Here is an 18061-nt window from a genome sequence, read left to right on the forward strand (position 1 = left end):
TGCCAGAAGATTATGGGAGCATTTTTCTTACTGTGTCATCACTAACATGCACAGGGTTCTACATAAGCTGCTGGTCAAACTGCCGCCAGCTGAGGCCACTTTGATTATCATCTAAACTGCATGAACCAAATCACTGGAGTCCAGAAAATGCAGCTTTCCTATTTGAAAACTGAAAGAAATCATGCAGCATTTACGGCTCGTGATTGTCAGGAGGTCAGTTATCAGCTCTTCAGTGAAGGAGGTCACATTATTAATATTATTTGATCTGTTTTACTTTGAAAAGCGGCCTCCAGTCAGGAGAATGTCCTCTGACTGTCCCGCAATTTGATAACAAAACTAGAGGAGATGTTGAAAAGGGACAGCAGGCTCTGACGGGATTCACCCTTTTTAATCTTTCATTAGCACATATAGAGAAAAGGGAGCTCTGGTAACGAAAGTAACGACGTAATTCGTGCTTCACTACTCGTTACGTTGGGATTTAGGGCATTACGGCCCGACACATGGTCCGCATCCAGCTTTAAATCCGTGTGACTTTTGCTCCAGCTGAGCGGAGGGATGGAGACGCGGAGGACGCAGCATCAGCAGATCTGCGGTCAGAGCGCAGCAGCTTCTCCTCAGCATCACCGCGCGCAGCAAGACGCACAGACGCCGTCGACCTAAATTATTTTAGTAGCGCAATTATCCGAAAACTCCCCGAGGTCCTCGGCAGTCGGAAAGGGAAATTAATGAAGGAGGGCGAGGTAAATTACGCGACTCTGCTGTGACAGATGTTGGAAAAGTCTGGTTGATTCGAGGCAGAGGAGGAAGAGGAGGAAGAGGGAAAGTGTCCTGGACGGAGATGAGCGCGTTTTTCCGCTGGACGGACGTTTAATGAGTGGAAGCTTTCAAGGCTGCCATGTTTCCTTCACTGCAAGCTTCAGCTGGTGAGTTCAAGTTTCTCTGCAGCTTCGTTCACCATTTCTGACACTTTTTTCTAATAAATAAATAAAAACCTCGGACTACTTTTGAGGTTGTGATCTGTTTAGTTGAACCTGACAACGGCTGAAGTATTCCTGCATCACTTCTATAATACCCCGAGGTTATTTATAGCCCGGGCTGAGTTCTGCCTTATGGGATGTTTATAGGTGTCAGGATGATTTCTGTAGCATGTCATGCTGGTTTGTACTGTGTGTCCATGGTAGTCCACCTAAAAACGACTTTACCCTGACTTTACAGCATTCATTAGACCTCATTTATCAGTGCGGAGCCACCAGGCTATAATAATCCTCAAACGTCCCTGCTGGTTTAAGTGTGCCAGCGCGGTCTGTGCGCGTTTGCGCAGGCGTTCAATCACGCTTTTATTAGTTTAAACAGTATTATTATCATATCATTTATGTTTCCAATCACAAAAAATGGAGATAACACGAGACCACTGACAGAGGAAGTCTTCATGATGAGCCGTCCAGTTGTTGGTGACTGTTATTTATTTGGTGTCTTGTCTGAGGAACAGTTTCCTGTTTGTTTGTTATTGGCTGATTCTGTTATTTTTCCTGTTTTGGTGGTTTTTCTTCACCCGGATAAGGTCGACGATAAGGATTCCGACCTATTTTTGGTGTTCTTGTTTCAGTGTTTTCCGTCAGTGCTGTCAAGTCTCTGCGGTGAGAAATCCCATTATAAAAATGCCCACGACACTAGAATAAATTAGGAACTATTGTGTCTGGTACAGTGGTGACTTTAATACTGACCTATATTCATTTCTTTATTCCCTGGATTTTTTTTTTTATTAAACAGTTGTGTCCAGAAGCGAAGTGTGTTTTGTTACTTCTTTACTGTTGAGGCTGCTGCTGCTTTGCTTTGTGTAAATCCGTCTTTTTGTTGATGTTGTGCTTGTGGAGTTGCACTCTGTCCATGTGAACAGTAATCCTCAGAAGAGTTTGTTCCATAAACCTAAAAAGGGCCACAGCAGACTGTGTTTTAACTGCGTTTCAGCAGGATTACAGAGGGCAGTAACTGCAGCCTCATTTCCCCTCTGGGCCAGTCTGAGGCTGTGAGCTTTATTTTGTCTTTTAGATCAAGATGCTTCGCTCTCACAGCGACTCCGATCAGACCTGTTTGTCCAAAACTTCTCCTCCGGTTAGATTTGATTGCCAGCTCACCTGCAGTCTGATATAAGCCAGGATCAGCATTTCAGTGAGGGCACAGAGGTGAACTCAGACCGGCAGCAACCTCTCCGTCCTCTCCTCGTGTCATAATGGGGACACACATCACATCGGTTGCAATGTGGCTCCGGAGGAGCAGATCACCATCAAGGGAGAACCAAGGATTTGACGCTTGGGATTCTGCCAAATGGGCAATTTAATCAGAGGGCATTTTATGCGCAGGAAGTATGTCAGTCTCCTTGTTAGGGAATGATTTATCTGGACTGTTATATTGGGCAGCTGCTCCAGACCTCAATTGATTGCCTCAGGCAAAGAAGTATATGACAAGTCTTTAACTAGTTCCTTTGCTTTGCCTTCATGGACTCAGCGGTAGAAATATTCAGGCATTGAAGCTCTGAGTGTCCTTTGCAGTTTAATCTGTCCTGCACTGGTTTGTTGGTGAATGATCTGCATTGTTCTGGCACTGTGACTTACGTAATATCTTACAAGAAGCAAATGTTTAAGACTTTTTCAAACATTGAGTAGTTCAATTATGATAACACTGTCTTTGTGTCTCTTTATTTGATGGGCAGCCCCTGAATTTGGGCACTATAACAAACCCAAGATGCATAACTTTAAGGCTCGATCAGGTTTGTGAGTTAGGTTGGGTGAAATGATTTGGGAGAAGCTTTGGTCGTGGTTCACGTTGTTATATTCATTAAAAAGGCCTCTGGTTGAGTCCAGAGGATGTAGCTGTCCTACAGCTGGGGGTCAGTACCTCAGTTTGTATTTCCAGTTTATTCATTTATTTTTGCTTCACAAAAACAAATCTTCGTCTCATCTGTGTCTTCGGGATGACCTTTGTGTTTCCGAAGCTTTCAGTCTCTTCCTCAGAGGGTTTTGGTTTAGTTTTCTGGGATTGTCAGGAACCCTCAGCTCCAGAGGAAAGCCACAACATGTGAGTGTTTTTTTCAACATTGAGCCCTCAAGCTTCATATTTGTTTTCTAATTTGGGCAATTTTAATTTCACACTACTCCCACAACGAATGTCTCACTCAAACGACGACTAACTCTCACCATAAGGCAACCCCAGTATTGTAAACCCATTTACAATATCTTTAATAAGAAACAGCCTTAACAGCAAGTAGCAATTATTCATGTTCATTAAATTTCCAGTGTCCGGCCTGCCGTGAGGAGCAGACTTTCTGAATAACTCTTCAAGTTAAAATGTATTCCAGATTATAAGATAAAGCAATTTGCCACCAGTGACTGCAGCTTGATAATAGTGTTTTAAAAATATCTGTCTCCGAAAAGCCATATGCTGCGAGCACACCATGTCACTGCAGCTTTGATTTCTTTCCAACTGCAGCACCTTAATACCAGGCTTAGCCAAAGATGTTGGCAAGCTGTCTGGGAAGAAGATGCATCTGAGCCTGGAACAATGCGTCCACGCACACGTCTTCCCACCACATCTTCAGTCTCAACGGCCGTAAGACGACAGTCGTGTTCAGGACCTCTCTTGTTTTTTGGATAAATGTCTTAGCTCTCACATCAAGTCTGTCTTGAGTTGTCTTTTCTTTTGAGGGTCTGCACATGAAAACATCTATCCAGGGCAGAATCTGTGCTGCACACATGCACACTTCAGGCCACAGTGTTTTTGTAGATGAATAGAAAGATCAGATGTTTACCAGTGGAGATATGTGGTCTGGGCATGAATGAAGAGCTGAATGCCACTGGCCCGGGGCTCGTGTCAGCGGCAGCCTTGTGTTGTTTCGCCTTGAAAAAGAAGAAATCTTTACAGTAGAGGGTTTCTTTGATGCTGCGTGTTTTCTTTCAGGCCAAATTCCCCTTTCCAAGACGTGTGTGTCCTTTCCAGTTTGATCATATTCATCAGTTTTTGTTGTATGAGCCTCCAGTCTCACATTGATTTAACATTTTTTATTATTGTTAATTTTTTCAATAGCTTCAACTAACAAAGGTGTTGATATCTGCTAACTATCTGCCTGAAGAGAGGTGAAGGAGTGATATTACTCAGGCAGATAGTTAGGATGGTTTTAGTCCAGAGGCAACAAGGAAGGGGACCCAAATGCAGACACAGCGAAGCAAGAGCAGGCTGAATTCAAAGGACTTCACTGGAACCAAAGGCTTACAGGCTGTATGTCGCGCTGTCAGACCAGTCAGAAACACAAAGGACACGGCAGTGTACAGAACAGGGGCACAGAACTGAGGCTGGAAGGCAACATGAGAGGATCTGGCCACTATATACACTGGTGCTTAATGAGGGAACGAGGAACAGGTGTGGCAGGGAGGAAGTGGGTCGGGGGATTGGCGGGAGCGGGAAACTCTGGGAGCATCTGGTGGACAGGTTGGGAATGACAGTCAGTGGAAACATGGAGGGGTCGAGGAACAGGAAGATCACGCATGCTGAGAATCCATCACGAACTGGAGTGTTTCTTCATTGAAAGAAGAGAAACGGACGGTCTCACGATACAAATGGTTTGTTGATCTGATTGGTTGAAGTTAGAAGGTGAATGACAGACGCTTCATCCGTTCACCTGCCAGTTATTTCTCAAAGCTCCTGAACTTCTCCAAACAGTTTCCAAGGATGACTTCCCACATGGCTGAGTGTGACAAACCATCTGCCGCGGCAGGTTAAGCCCAGTTTGCCTCCCATAGAAAAGCTGAGGGATGTTTTTGTCTGCTTGTCCCAGAGATTGCCTTTGAGGATTGATTTCCTTTAGGTGGCGCTCTTCTTGGGGCCCATCTGTCACACCGTGGTCCATTGAGTCATCGGGCTACAAGGCAAGGTTGTTTATACCTTTCAAACACAGAGGTAATTGCTTCACAAAGCACTTCACATTAGGTGAAGAAATGCATTAGAACAACACTTAGAAGCACAATAAAAGGGGTCAGCATGCTTCAAACGAGTGCATGTCGAATCACCGAACAGCATCTGAACCCTACACCCTCCGTACCTTTCCAGTGTCAGAACCGTGGGCGCACTATCCGACAACGCTGACAATAATATCACTCAGAAACAGTCAGTCTGACGGGTACATTAGGAGAGGAATATGGGAGTTAGAGAGTAAGGTTTGAACTTCTGTCAGCCAAGACAGACAAAAGTGCGTCTTTATCCTCATTGCTATAATTCATTTCATCATGGCTACAAAGACACGCAGCGTCTTTGAAGAGGTCGAGGAAGGTGGTGAGATGCAGCCACGAGACGCTATGACAGCAGGCTTTCTGGCCCTTTGCCTTTAGATCTGGTTGGACGACATTAAGTAAGAACAAGTTCTTCTCAAGGATGCTGAACTACATAACAAGCGACCCCACCCGACAGTTCAGCAGAGGAAAAGGAGGAAATTTACATCTCTGGCTCTCCTATTAGCAGTGTTTTCTGTGGGAACAGATGTGCAACATGTGCATCTTAAAGAGTGAAAGCAGTGGTTGTTCAAAGACTCTTGAGGAGCGATGGACACGTCAGCAGCCGCCGGGAATCGAGTCTGTGACCTGCCAGTTACAGCAAGCCTCCAGTCCCCTCCCACACATGTACAACACCGGCACCCTCTTTTCCCTTTGCGCCCCTCCGGCTGGCTCGGGCTCAGCTGGAGACCGGGTTCGATTGTGGCTCGGCCCCGTCAGATTAGCATGCGGCGCGCCAAAGAGGAAAAGCTCCACCTGCACATCAGTGAGGGGAGATTACGGAGCTGATGGCTTTTCTTTGAAATGTTACAATAGCGATTTCTTTCCGCTTCTGATGTCAAGCTTACCTCATTTCCTCTTAACCTGCACAGCTGGAAACTCGCAGATCCCCTGCAGCGACAGCTCTCTGTGACACCACTTGTAGTTTTTTGGTGGAAAAATTCGATTTGGAGACATTTGAGTTTTCGTGACGGAGGCTCTTGGACTGAAGTGCAAAGTAAGCCTAAAGTAACTAAGGGCATTTACTCGAGTATGTACTTGTACTTGTACTTCAGCACAAGTTTTTTAATTTCTAAAACTTCGTACTTCTTCTTGCTCTCTCTTGTCTTCATATTGAACTCCGTCTTGTTTTTAACATTTAGCCAACATTTGTTTTCATTCCCTCCTTTTTCCACCTTCGTGCCTTTGTTCCTCCTTTTCTTCCCACTTCTTACTTTCTTTCTGTCTTCGTTTACTCACCTCCTCTCTCCTTGTCTCATAATTGTTATTCTCCCTCCTAGTTTCACTCCATTTTCATTTCACTGCTTTCTCTTTTGTTTCTGTCAGCGATCTGAAAAATGAACTCCACCCTTCTGCTCCATGTATCTCCTCTTTTGTCACTTTTACCACTATAGATTGTGAAAATTAGCTTTTTTCTACTGAGGTGAGCCTTTTCTGACTGTACTGAGGGACTTTCAGTGTTCCTCGACGATGGAAACATGAGGCCACATGTTGGATATCTCTCAGCACTAACAGTCTCCTGTCCCACATTTTGTGAGGAGCTGACTGCAGTTGAAGCCTACAGTCAGTATGTACGCTGCTGTGATGCAGTTTGATCAGAGTTTGACCCGCTCCAGGTTCAGAGCCCTCTGTCTCCCATCACTCAGCTCCTCTTTAACGCGTGACCTCCCCTCATCCCTCTGATGCACGTCGATGGATCCGTCGCTGTTAGCTGAGACGACCTAATTTGTCACATCACATAGGCGCTGCACTGAGACTAATTCCCTTCCCTCATTTATTTGTGCTATTATTAATATTGCAGACGGCGCACTTTGCGTGACGTCGCACAGAGTCTTAACTCTCTCCTCGTCAGAATGAGGAATTACAGCAGAGTGCTTTACCCGACACGCAGTCTGGAACAAGACCGATGCGAGCGAGTCTGTCAGCGTGACCCACTTCCACCACACGTTACATGGGTGTAAATACTCAAACACATCCATACTTCATGTGTCTGTCCCTCTCTCTCTTTGTCTTTCTGTGATTAACATGTCCAGTTTTCACATGCAAACGATCACTTTTCCTGTTATAACCATGCTTCACAGTGGCCTTTCGTGTAAATACATCTGAGTTTCTACATTGCACAGACAGACCGTTAAATAAAACAGGAAGACTATTTTAGCTTTACAGCACATCTCATTACAGGTAAAATCAATGCAAGCAACATTTGAATGCACACAGCAACAGGTAACAGCAACAAAAGATGAGAGAAAAACACCCAGAGCTCAAGAGAAACTGACACAAACACACTCGTAAGACAGAGGAGACAGGAAGGAGTGTGGACGCTGACAGACCTCGTGTCATCAGGCAGTTTGTTCTTCAGTGCAAACTTCACCATTTCAGAACCAGCACAATCCATAACATTCAGATGAAACAAATCAGTTTCAATGTGTAGGCACAGAGGCAAACAATTAATATAATCCCATTTGTCACAGACACAAGCTCGCACACACTTGCCTTTATCTCTTCCCCCACACGCCAATTTCAGCTGTGCAGCCGGGCAAACACACCCTTCCTTGGCGATATTAGTATTCACGGGTCTGTATTTCTCTCTCAACACGAACAGCAAATGAAAAACGGCTGCTCGACTGCCACGCAGTCTGCAAGATGTTCTGCGATGAGCACAAACAACAGCTGATCAATTTCCACCTGTGTCATTCGCCTAATTTAATAATCAAGCTAAAAGCGACTGTATGATCATCTTGGTCTGTATAACTCATTGTACCAGTAATTTCAAATATATGAAGATGTTTAAACAATATTTAAAAAACTAAAATCAATGCTCAGTTTCTTCCACCATTTGTTTTGGAGATAAAACTTTTGGTTTAAAAACTGTGTGTTAATTGTTGATTATTGCACTATTAATATTAATCAAATCTGATCTAATCAGCTGTGTTAATCATATAAATTACAGTACATATGTTCAGTGGATCATCATCTAATCTGCAGCTGAAGAACTGTTAAGAAATACTAACTGTAGTCACTGATTCTGCAGCTTTTGTGCACATTTTTCAAAAGAGGATAAAACCATTTTTGGACACGTTTTGCCTGAACCTCGAGACTCTGGCAACGCTTGACTGACAACTGAGAGCTGGCATTGCTAGTTGACGTTGTCATATCCGGTGGTCTTCTGCTAACTGACAGATGTCACACTGGATTTCCTACAAGCGCACCTGTCAACACTGGGATTTGAAAATAAGGGAAATTTCCCGGCGCTCTGCCCTGGGCTCTTCCACCATCCACACACCCCTTACATTCATGCACAGTCTTAAAATCACCACTCGCCAACCACCTGCGTTAAAACATCAGAGCGACTACGATCATGTTAACTAGTTCCTACATGACATGACTACAGTTAGTTAGAGTCAGATACCTGGTTGAAAATGAAACGCTGTGAACATCCCTGCATTATATAAAGGAAAACCACAGAAGGGTCTATAAAATCAGCACTTATTTGCATATTAATTGAAGGAGTTATACACATTACGCTTCAGTTCTGGTTTTGAGAGAAGCTGCTGGACAGTGAGACACATATTCGAAGAGGGTGACTGAGGAAACGGATGGCACAGATCGTCTAAATCCAGTCATTGATGGAGCATGTTTCTTGGGCGACGATATACTTGGCAGATTTGTCGCTTTTCCCTCAGTGCGATACACTAAAATCCATGCTGCATATTTTATAAAACTCATGACTTTGATCGTTACTCTTCATTAGCCTCCTCCCATCTGCTGACATGCAAACTTTTAGCTCTTTAGCTAGCTGCTCTGGCCTGCTAACATTAGCACTCGATGTTACTTTCTGTTCATGACATCTCAACACCTGCTGACTCGCTGGCAGCTCTCGCACTTCTGTGTTCGTCCTGCATTGTAGAAAAGAGGGAGGCCGTCTAGCATTGGCTGTCTGTGTGGATCTAGATGTGGGGTATCATGATATTGAGCCTGTGCTGTTACTCTCCACCATGAAGTTTATCTGCAGCAGACCCCTCCTGCGTAGAGGGACGGGTTTTCCATGCCCGCTCCCCTGCATTTTTAACATTTTCGTTGAATATAGATGCAGCTCCTGACATGATCTTGTTTACAAGCCCTTTCCCCAACAAACCCAAGGGGGGGGGGGGGGTAGGGTTAGGGTTGGGGGGGGGGACCAGGGGACTTTTGTTTCCAGCTATGCACCCGACAGCTGTTCTGCCAGCAAACCTTTTAATATTTGCTGCTTGCATGCAGGAGGTCTCAGGGGCCGTCACACTGCAGCAGGTGCCAGAAGCTCATAAAAAAAGAGACACACACACACACACACACACACACACACACACACACACACACACACACCAACTCCACCACACATTCAAACACACTTTCAACAGTTTGAGCACACACACGCAGGCAGAAAACACACCACAGTGCAAAGACGCGAGCTCACGGTCCGTGATCCTCGCGCTGTTGTTCTGTTCCAGTCGCTTTAATTGGGGATTTGAGCCAGGCTCTTGTCTTTCTCACTGTGACGAGATAAAAATAGCTCTTTGACAAGTGTCAGAAAACCCAGCCGGGATCAGAGCGAGCAGTCTCTGTCAGATGGGCTGGTTGGCTTCATGCTCAGGACCTCCAGGAAACAGACCGCCGCCCTGAGGCTCACGTTAGGTCATGTTCCTGTTTCATGCACCTGTTGCAAAGGAAGTTTTTGCCTAAAATATGAAGTAATTACACCCTGTCTGTCACAGTTTTTCACATTTTGCTGCATGTCCCCAAGTAACAGGCGGAGATCGAGCGTCGAGGAACAGCAGATAAGGCAACACTTAAAAGAGCCGAGTTCAGAGAGAGAGAGTCTTCAAAGCTAATGAAGCCATAATGCAGGCGAAGGAAGAGTTCAAGTCAACAGAGAGTCATTGCCTCTTCTTTGCTTCTGGCCTTGTTACAGCAGGATAATGATGTGTGTCTCTGTTCACTGTCGCACTTTGTCGAATGTGAAATGCTCATGTTAGCGGTTTGATTTTAAGTGTTCATCTCATTCACCAGAGTTGGAGTTGCAGCCGCCTGTATTGTCTCCCATGGGGGAAATCTTTGTGGGCATCGAGAGAACAAAGTGACGTAGCACACGTTTACAGTCAGACTACAGTATCACACTCAGATCTGCACACTGTGCACACCCACAATACTGCAGATCCCTGACGCCAAAACGTTCAGAGCCGCTGAAACGAGCGTGAAATCAGAAAACGTATAGCTGAAAACACTTTGGTGACCATCCTCCACAATAAAAAGATTGTTTTTTAATTGCACTAGTAGTTTGAGTAACGTAATCATCATCATCGTAACCATCAGGGGGACATAAAGCGAGGGCGGAGAGATAATAATGACTAAATCTGCAGCTGTGCTCAGCCGGCGAAGAAAGTCCTAATTTTAACACGGTGGCAACTGTCCACAGATTGATGTAAGGCGATAAGAGCTGAGAGGCTCGATGAGTTTTGCCCGATGACAGAGGAGAGAGGGAAAACACAGCGAGGAAGTTGAGAATTAAGCGATAGTGGGAGTTCACCCAAAAGACTCTGGACTCTGCCAAAGGATTGTCTGCAGAGTCGATTGGCTTTGATATTGTTTGCACTTTGGCATCGGGGTGGTTTATTCGGTAAGAGTTGGCTCCTGCTCGGCTTCAGGAGAGCGGATGTTTCCGAGTAATGCAAAAAGGCTTTTTCAGGAACATCAAACGGCAGCTTCATGACGGTCAGTCAGGCTTTTATCCGGTCAGACTGTAAGCGAATCCAAGAGACGAGCAGATGAGCAGACTTCCCTCAGTGACCAAACAACATTATTATCAAATTGAATTAAACAGAAATCATTAATGGACTTCTCCGAAATGACTGTTGTTGAGCAACAGCTGAGATGTGACAGTGACTGAGTCATTTTGGAGCTGAAAATTAAAAAAAATAAAGTCCACAGTCTCACAACAGTTTCATCAGTCATGGAAAGGACATCACGACCGTCAGTGTCTTCTAGGAAAAGCTAAGCCTCCATCTCCAGCGAATGGTTCAGCCAGGCATTGTGACATCACACAGTTAATAAATATATCAGCAATTAGTTGTTATTAAAGGACAGCTTGCGACTCTTTCTCGCAAAAATTCTGCAGACGTTCTGGTCTTATTTCTCTCTAATTCTGGACTTATTCAGAATTTATGAGCGTGACTCATATTTGGGAGCTACAGATGAAAGAATAGCAGGACTTTCCTGGTGACAGACTTCTGCTGTCTCACTCCTTAAAAACATCAAGGTTGTAAGAAATAACTTGCTGCTCATTTGACATGAAGCACTTCTGTGTTATATTCCTGAAGGTATCGCAGGTTTGAGGTGTTTCCACCGCTGCAGCAACAGTCCTTTAAGCGGCCGCCGTCTGCTCTAATTTGAAAGTGCATCATTAATAGAAATGGCGGGTGACTGCGTGTAATAGAAAATAGTTAGCATAATTAACACTGTAACGGGACACTCATGTGACCACGCTCCACGCAGGGTGAGAAATACACGTCCAAACTACACATGCATTTACTCTCCCACTTTCTAATTTGACGGACGGGGTCAGTCCTGGCCGTGACTCCGGGGTCGCGACCTTTGGCTGGACTGTAGCTTTATGATGTGTGCAGAGACGCAGAGGAGGAGCGAGCCTGCTTCCTGATTGGCTGGAAGGGCTCAGCAACTGACAGCCAACCCGCCTGAGATATCACACACCTGCCAGTCTATGTCTCTCACAAGGTGGCCTGGTTCGAGGGGGGATCAGCACATTTAAATCGTGAGCCCCATGTATTCCACAGTGATGGGACACTGGTATGAGTTCGTCACGACTAAAAGCCCAATATTTATTGCTGATAATCAGTTTGTTTACATTACAATGTTTGTATCCAAGGAAGAGGGAGGCTGGAAAACAACACTCATCCACCATCCCAGATGAATCACATGTTAAAGTAAAATCACGCAGTTCTTTTAGGAAAGTCCTTGCTAAAACATCAAAGATGGATAGATGAAAGTTAGAACATAATACAGATTGTTTTACCAGAGCTGTAATCAAGAAAACGTCCCCCTGATCGATGGTTTGGCCGGTGTTTAATAAAGCACCGGTATTGGTGTCTGCTCCCTGATTTATCGGTCTAATGGGAGTCCTAGGAGTCTAAGAGCACGAGTGTTGGGTTGGGAGTCAGCGCTCCCAGCCAGCCAGTATAAGAGCTGTTTGCATGAGGAGCAGGGATGAGACAGACTGTGCAGCTCTGGGACTGTCGACACCTCTGCCACTCAGAGGAGATCGAGGCTGCAGAGAGGGCGAGTCCACGCTGTGTGATGAAGACAGCGAGAAGCTGCCGCAGGTTAGACTCACTCTGGCATTTGCTGTATTTTTGAGGTATTATAGATAATATAACTGCCTGTCATGAGGCATGACTTCGTCCTGTTTGGCTTCATGTTTTGGGCTTTGAGTTTTCTGTGCAGCTGTGGGACATCATACCAGGTGCAGCGTTAAGATTTAGACTTGATTTTTAAGCTCAGTTACCTTTGATGCGCAGACTGTAGCTGGTCTCAGCTGTTAGAGAGCGAGATACATAATTTACATCACATAGTGCCAGACAGTGGCAGAATAATTTAATTATGTAATGTCACCTCAGCGGGCCTGTTTTTGGACCACTTTCCTCAAAAGTGTGCAGGATGCTTCTGCTCTTTAATCAGTATTATCGTCAATTACGTTATTGTTTACATTAAAATGTCTTTTCATCGGTTTCTTGATGTTCGTGAGTTTGGATTTAATCGGGTTTAGAGCACATTTTTCTAGCATTTTGGCAATTCTTTTCATCTTATCTAAACCTGAATTGTAATTTTTTTTCCTGCATTATTTAAACTTATTGCTTAATTTAAACATTTCACTCTAAACTCTATATGTGGAAAATTGCTACTGTAGATGAAATTCATTCATAACTGGAATTATTATTCACAATATACTTTACATTCATGTCGGTACTTTTTTTTTTTTTTTTTTAATTTTTTCCCAGTATAGTCATGAATGTTGTTAAATAAAAGGATTCTTGGAAACTTTGGAAAATAAAACAAAATCTTATGTAGATTTGGTTTAACTTTGTTTCTGTATTCAGCATTGTAAATGTAAAACATGTGCAATGCACAAAAATACAAATAGACTTAAAATTGAAGTCAGGTCATCACGAGGATTCGGGTAAAATAAAAATCCGTAAGCAGCACGAAACTTCAGGAAGAGCCACAGGACAGTCATACATGCTGTGGGTCTCCTATATAAACGGTAGACCTACTGTCTTTGTCCCGATTCATCCACATTTTGAGGTACTCGTGATTATTTTTAACGTACTGCTTGATTACTACCTATATAAACTCGTTTTATTTAGAAAACCTACATCGCCCTCAGACGGTTGCTGGCTCTGGCTACAGTTGGCGTGTCTGAATCCAGATGCCTGGCCCAGAGGGCAAAGCTCTCATCCCGCTGAAGCCTCATCTGCTCTGTGAGAGATGTCGCTCATGAGCCGGGCGCACTAATTCTTTAAAAACCAAAAAAATAGGGCAGATCATATGTGGACACTTCCACGGGTGTTAAGCACTGTTAATGGTACTTTTCCCAGTCTTTGGGAGGATGAAATGTCCTGAGTAAAAAGTGAGATGTATTCTTTGATAATCAGTTAAGTAGGGATTTTGTTGTCTGTGGTACAGAGATGTAGGCCGGTCTTATCAGCTGCGACATCTGCTTCACACTGGGAACACTCTGCTACCCAAACTGTGCACTTTTTGTTGTTCTTGCCAGAGTAACAAATGACAAGTGCAAAAACAAATACCACACGGGAGCACCAGAAATTCATCAAGGGACATCGCCATCAGTGGAAATGGTGTCCCCGTGCTATTGTCCTGTCCATTGCACACCTGAGGACTTTTAGGGTGGACACTGAACTCAGATAACAAGCTCAAAACTCAACAATCAAAAACTTCATTTGAGATCCACGTCGGTGCCCTGGACACTCTTCTCCACGAGACCATCTGGTCCAGAATGAATGATTTAAGAACAAAGTGCACAGAGTTGTGTTTGTAGCTGGTTTTTAATGCATTTGATTTGTCCTGGTTTTCGGACATGAGCGTCACCTTCGTCTCATTGTTTCTGTCATTTTGTTAACACTTGTTTTTTGGTGTCTCTGCTCTGTCCAGGATACTCCAAAGGGCATGTTATTGACAGCACCACATCTCTGCAGAGGACTTAACTCAAGTCTGATTACAACTTGATTGCCACTGGTTATGAAAATCTGCACTCCGAGACTGAATCGGTATGTCTTCACAGAAATTAAAATAACTTTTTGCTTTTTGCTTGAGATCTAAAACTGTATTTCATATTTAAACATGACTTTAAACTGTTGTACACACAGAGCTAATGTCTTCTGTCTGCGTCTCTTCTCAGGCTGGGGGTAAGATGTTTGTGGAGTCAGTCGTCCGATGGGGGGCGTGGAGCATCCTGCTTCAGTTTGGACTGTGTGTATCAGCAGGAAGCTGTCCTCCACGCTGCGTGTGTCGACCTGAGGCCAAAGAAGTGATCTGCTCTGGCAAACATTTGAACTCAGTACCCGAGGGCTTTTCCAGCGATGCCAGGCGTTTGGATTTATCCCACAATAAGATTAAGACTGTGGGGCGCCGCCAGTTCTCTGGCCTCCTGCAACTTCAGGAGTTGGATCTCAGTGATAATATAATCTCCATGATTGAGGTGGAGGCTTTCCAGGGCCTACAGAATCTCAGGACGCTTCGGATTAAGAATAACCGTCTCAAGATCATCCCGGTCGGGGTGTTTTCTGGCCTGTCAAATCTACGCTTTCTGGATTTGAGCCAGAATGAGATTCTGGTCTTTCTGGACTATACCTTCAAAGAAATGGTGAACCTGCAAACGCTGGAAGCCGAGGAGAACGACTTGGTCTTCATCTCCCAGCGGGCTTTCTTTGGTCTGCAGAACCTGCAGGAGCTCAACATAGACCGCAGCAACCTGACCTCGGTTCCCTCCGAGGCACTGTCCCAGCTCCAGAGCCTAACACGTCTTCGCATGCTACGTCTCAGCATTTCTACACTGCCCAACAATGCTTTCCGACGACTCCACCGCCTGCGTAGCCTCCTGATTGCGAACTGGCCGGCACTGGACACTTTGGCTAGCAACAGCCTGATCGGTCTTAATTTGACCTCGCTTGTCATCAGCAGCTGCAACCTAAGTGCTATTCCTTACTCAGCACTTCGTCACCTGGTGTATTTGCGCTTCCTGGACCTGTCCTACAACCCTATCACTGTTATCCAAGGTAATATGCTCGGGGACCTCCTGAGACTCCAGGAGCTACACCTAGCAGGGGGGAGCCTGCTACGAATAGAGCCGGGGGCCTTTAGGGGGCTGGCCTACTTTCGCATGCTTAATGTGACGTCCAATCAGCTCACGACTTTGGAGGAGAGCGTCTTCCACTCTGTGGGGAACCTTCAGGTGTTGCGGTTGGATGGGAATCCCCTAGCATGTGACTGCCGGCTCATCTGGGTGGTCCGTCGCCGATTACGCTTGAACTTTGATGGACACCAGCCCACTTGTTCATCTCCCGATGCCGTGAGACAGCGTGAATTCAGAGACTTCTCGGAGAAGGAGCTCCCGAGGCTGTTTACCTGCCGCCCCGCCCGTATCATGGACCGCAGGCCGCAGGAGGCGAGAGTAGAGGAAGGCACTACGGTTCTGTTCTCCTGCAAGGCCGACGGGGATCCATCCCCATCCATCACCTGGATCTCATCCCATAAGAATGTGGTTTCTCCAACAGGACGAATCAGAGTGTTGCTCAATGGCACTCTAGAAGTGCGTTTTGCACAAGTCCAAGACAGTGGCACATATCAGTGCCTGGCAGGCAACGCGGCTGGCAATGACAGCCTGACTGTCGGTCTGTACGTGAAGGGGCTCCCTCGTAACCGGACCATCCCCTTGTTCCCAGAGGAGGGCTGGGCAGAGCCTTCAAGTCCCCAAGCTGCCAACTCCTCAGCTCAAATGGCCAAGCCATACCCGTTCGATGCAAAGACCCTGATCATCGCCACCACCATGGGCTTCCTGTCTTTCCTCAGCTCGGTGGCCATCTGTTTTGTCTTCATGTTCTTCTGGAGCCAGAGCAAAGGCCAGATCAAGCACACGGCAACTATTGACTTTGTTCCTCGGTCTTCCATGGGTGGTGGAGGCGACGGAGGTGACGGTGGCAGGTTCACCATGAAGCTTATTTAAAAAGCCAAGGAAAAGGTGAAAGGGGTCTTCATATTGACTTCATATGGATACTCAAGGACAGAGACGTCTGGTCAAAGACCCCTTTTAAAGACAAATCAGAGCCGGTTTGATGGGCTTTTGCTACCCCTCTTCTAATTTTAGAGTGGAAAGTTACATCTCGGCACCCACTTTGCTGTGTTATCTAACTGATGAATATATAATGACCCTGAAATAGAAAGATGTTAACAGATCGTAGGCAGAGCTGTCTCATGGTTGATGTGCATTTTTTAACAGCTTTTACTTTGAATAAGCAAACGACCACTTACCTAGCACAGGACTAATTTTTTATGTAGCATGTAGTTATGAAATAGTTGTGATTTTCACAGATTTTGGGGATTAACACATAAAGACAGATCGAGTTTCACACATTTCTCAAAGCTTTCTGCATTGTCAAAACATATCAGGTGCTTGTTTAATCGTCCACGTTGTACAAGTGTTCTCAGCTTTATGTCTTCACTTGCCAATACAAGCCAAGTAAACATTTGCCCTGTTGACCCTCCAGTTGCTATTTCTGCTTCCTCACAGAGGATCGCGTCAGAGACTGCCAATTTAGCATTGGCTGTAAGACTTTAACATGTGACTACAAAGCTTTTGATACTTGCAATAAATATATGGAATAGATTAGCCAAATCATTTTGATTCTCGACTTTATGGTCAAATTTTGGACATTTTGGAGCTTTGCAGTACAGTATGCTGCATTGGAGACGTGCTTTCCATTATGGACACTGCTTACTTTAAATGATCATGTAGCAGTGCACAGAGACTGGTAACAGACCATAATGTACATAGGAATGTATCCTCTCCCATTTCATACTCAAGACAAGTTTCTCAGGTCCAAATCGGACCACTTTTTCTTTTGTAACATATAATTTTATCATGTAATTACATTAGATGACTCTTGATTTCTCCTTTTTATATTCAAGAAACCATTGTTTTTTTATTTTTTACCCACACAAAACACTGAAAAATATGTGCCTCAGTAACATTCTCACCATCGACACGGAGAATGCTCACCATTGTTATCTTGTAAATATTTAGGTCAAGGGCGTTTGTGAGTGCTGGGTTTATTCTATCATTTTATCTAGTTCTGGGGATTAATGTCACTCAAATATGCCACCGTAGTGTTTAAACGTAGCTGTGTAGATGCACTACGCACAAAGCAATGCTTTACTACGTCAGGAAAAGAGGATGTAAATGATCCACACGTACAGCATCGACAGGTTTGTTTATCTGCTCTCTTGTTCATACATGATTTTCTTTTTCATTTCACTTTATTAAATGCCTGTATTTAAACCTGCCTTGTGTGTATGGATTGCCTTGAATCGTTTGATGGAAAATATTTTTGGATTGGTATCAAATACGGGAAAAAAAAACTGATCCAATCATCTTAAAACCAATCTCTCAGCGGATCTTCATCTGAAACGAGTCCATTGTTGGGAAATTGGCAAGAGAAGGACGCATTTTCTTGCATAACCAAAGCACTTAATCTCTGCACGGTGAGTCCATTGTGAGGACTTTCTGTTCAATTTGAGACAGAAAGTGGCCTTGTTGCCCCTTTGTAAGACAACAAAGCTTCAGCTGGCAGTCAGCCACACAAATCAGCGTTTGTCTTCCTGTTTTACCCAGAGAAGACGGGGGATTATGCGTGCAGAGGAATGCCGTTGTGGCTGTACGAATGAATCTCTTTAGACAT

The 18061-nt window shown here is 44.7% G+C and overlaps 1 protein-coding gene across 2 annotated transcripts; it reads left to right on the top strand.

The window, feature by feature from the left end:
* The first annotated feature begins 577 nt into the window (after window positions 1-577).
* lingo4b (leucine rich repeat and Ig domain containing 4b) lies at window positions 578-17666 on the top strand. 2 transcript variants are annotated; one of them, XM_070965554.1, is made up of 3 exons: window positions 578-923; window positions 14259-14374; window positions 14506-17666. In XM_070965554.1, the coding sequence occupies exon 3, from the start codon at window positions 14518-14520 to the stop codon at window positions 16327-16329; it is 1812 nt and encodes a 603-aa protein (XP_070821655.1). In that variant the 5' UTR covers window positions 578-923; window positions 14259-14374; window positions 14506-14517; the 3' UTR covers window positions 16330-17666. The 2 variants fall into 2 exon arrangements, with proteins under 2 accessions (XP_070821655.1, XP_070821656.1); XM_070965555.1 differs by lacking the exon at window positions 578-923 and adding an exon at window positions 12296-12412.
* Window positions 17667-18061: the final 395 nt, after the last annotated feature.

Source organism: Chaetodon trifascialis, chromosome 7, assembly GCF_039877785.1.
Source record: "Chaetodon trifascialis isolate fChaTrf1 chromosome 7, fChaTrf1.hap1, whole genome shotgun sequence".
NCBI lineage: Eukaryota > Metazoa > Chordata > Actinopteri > Chaetodontiformes > Chaetodontidae > Chaetodon > Chaetodon trifascialis.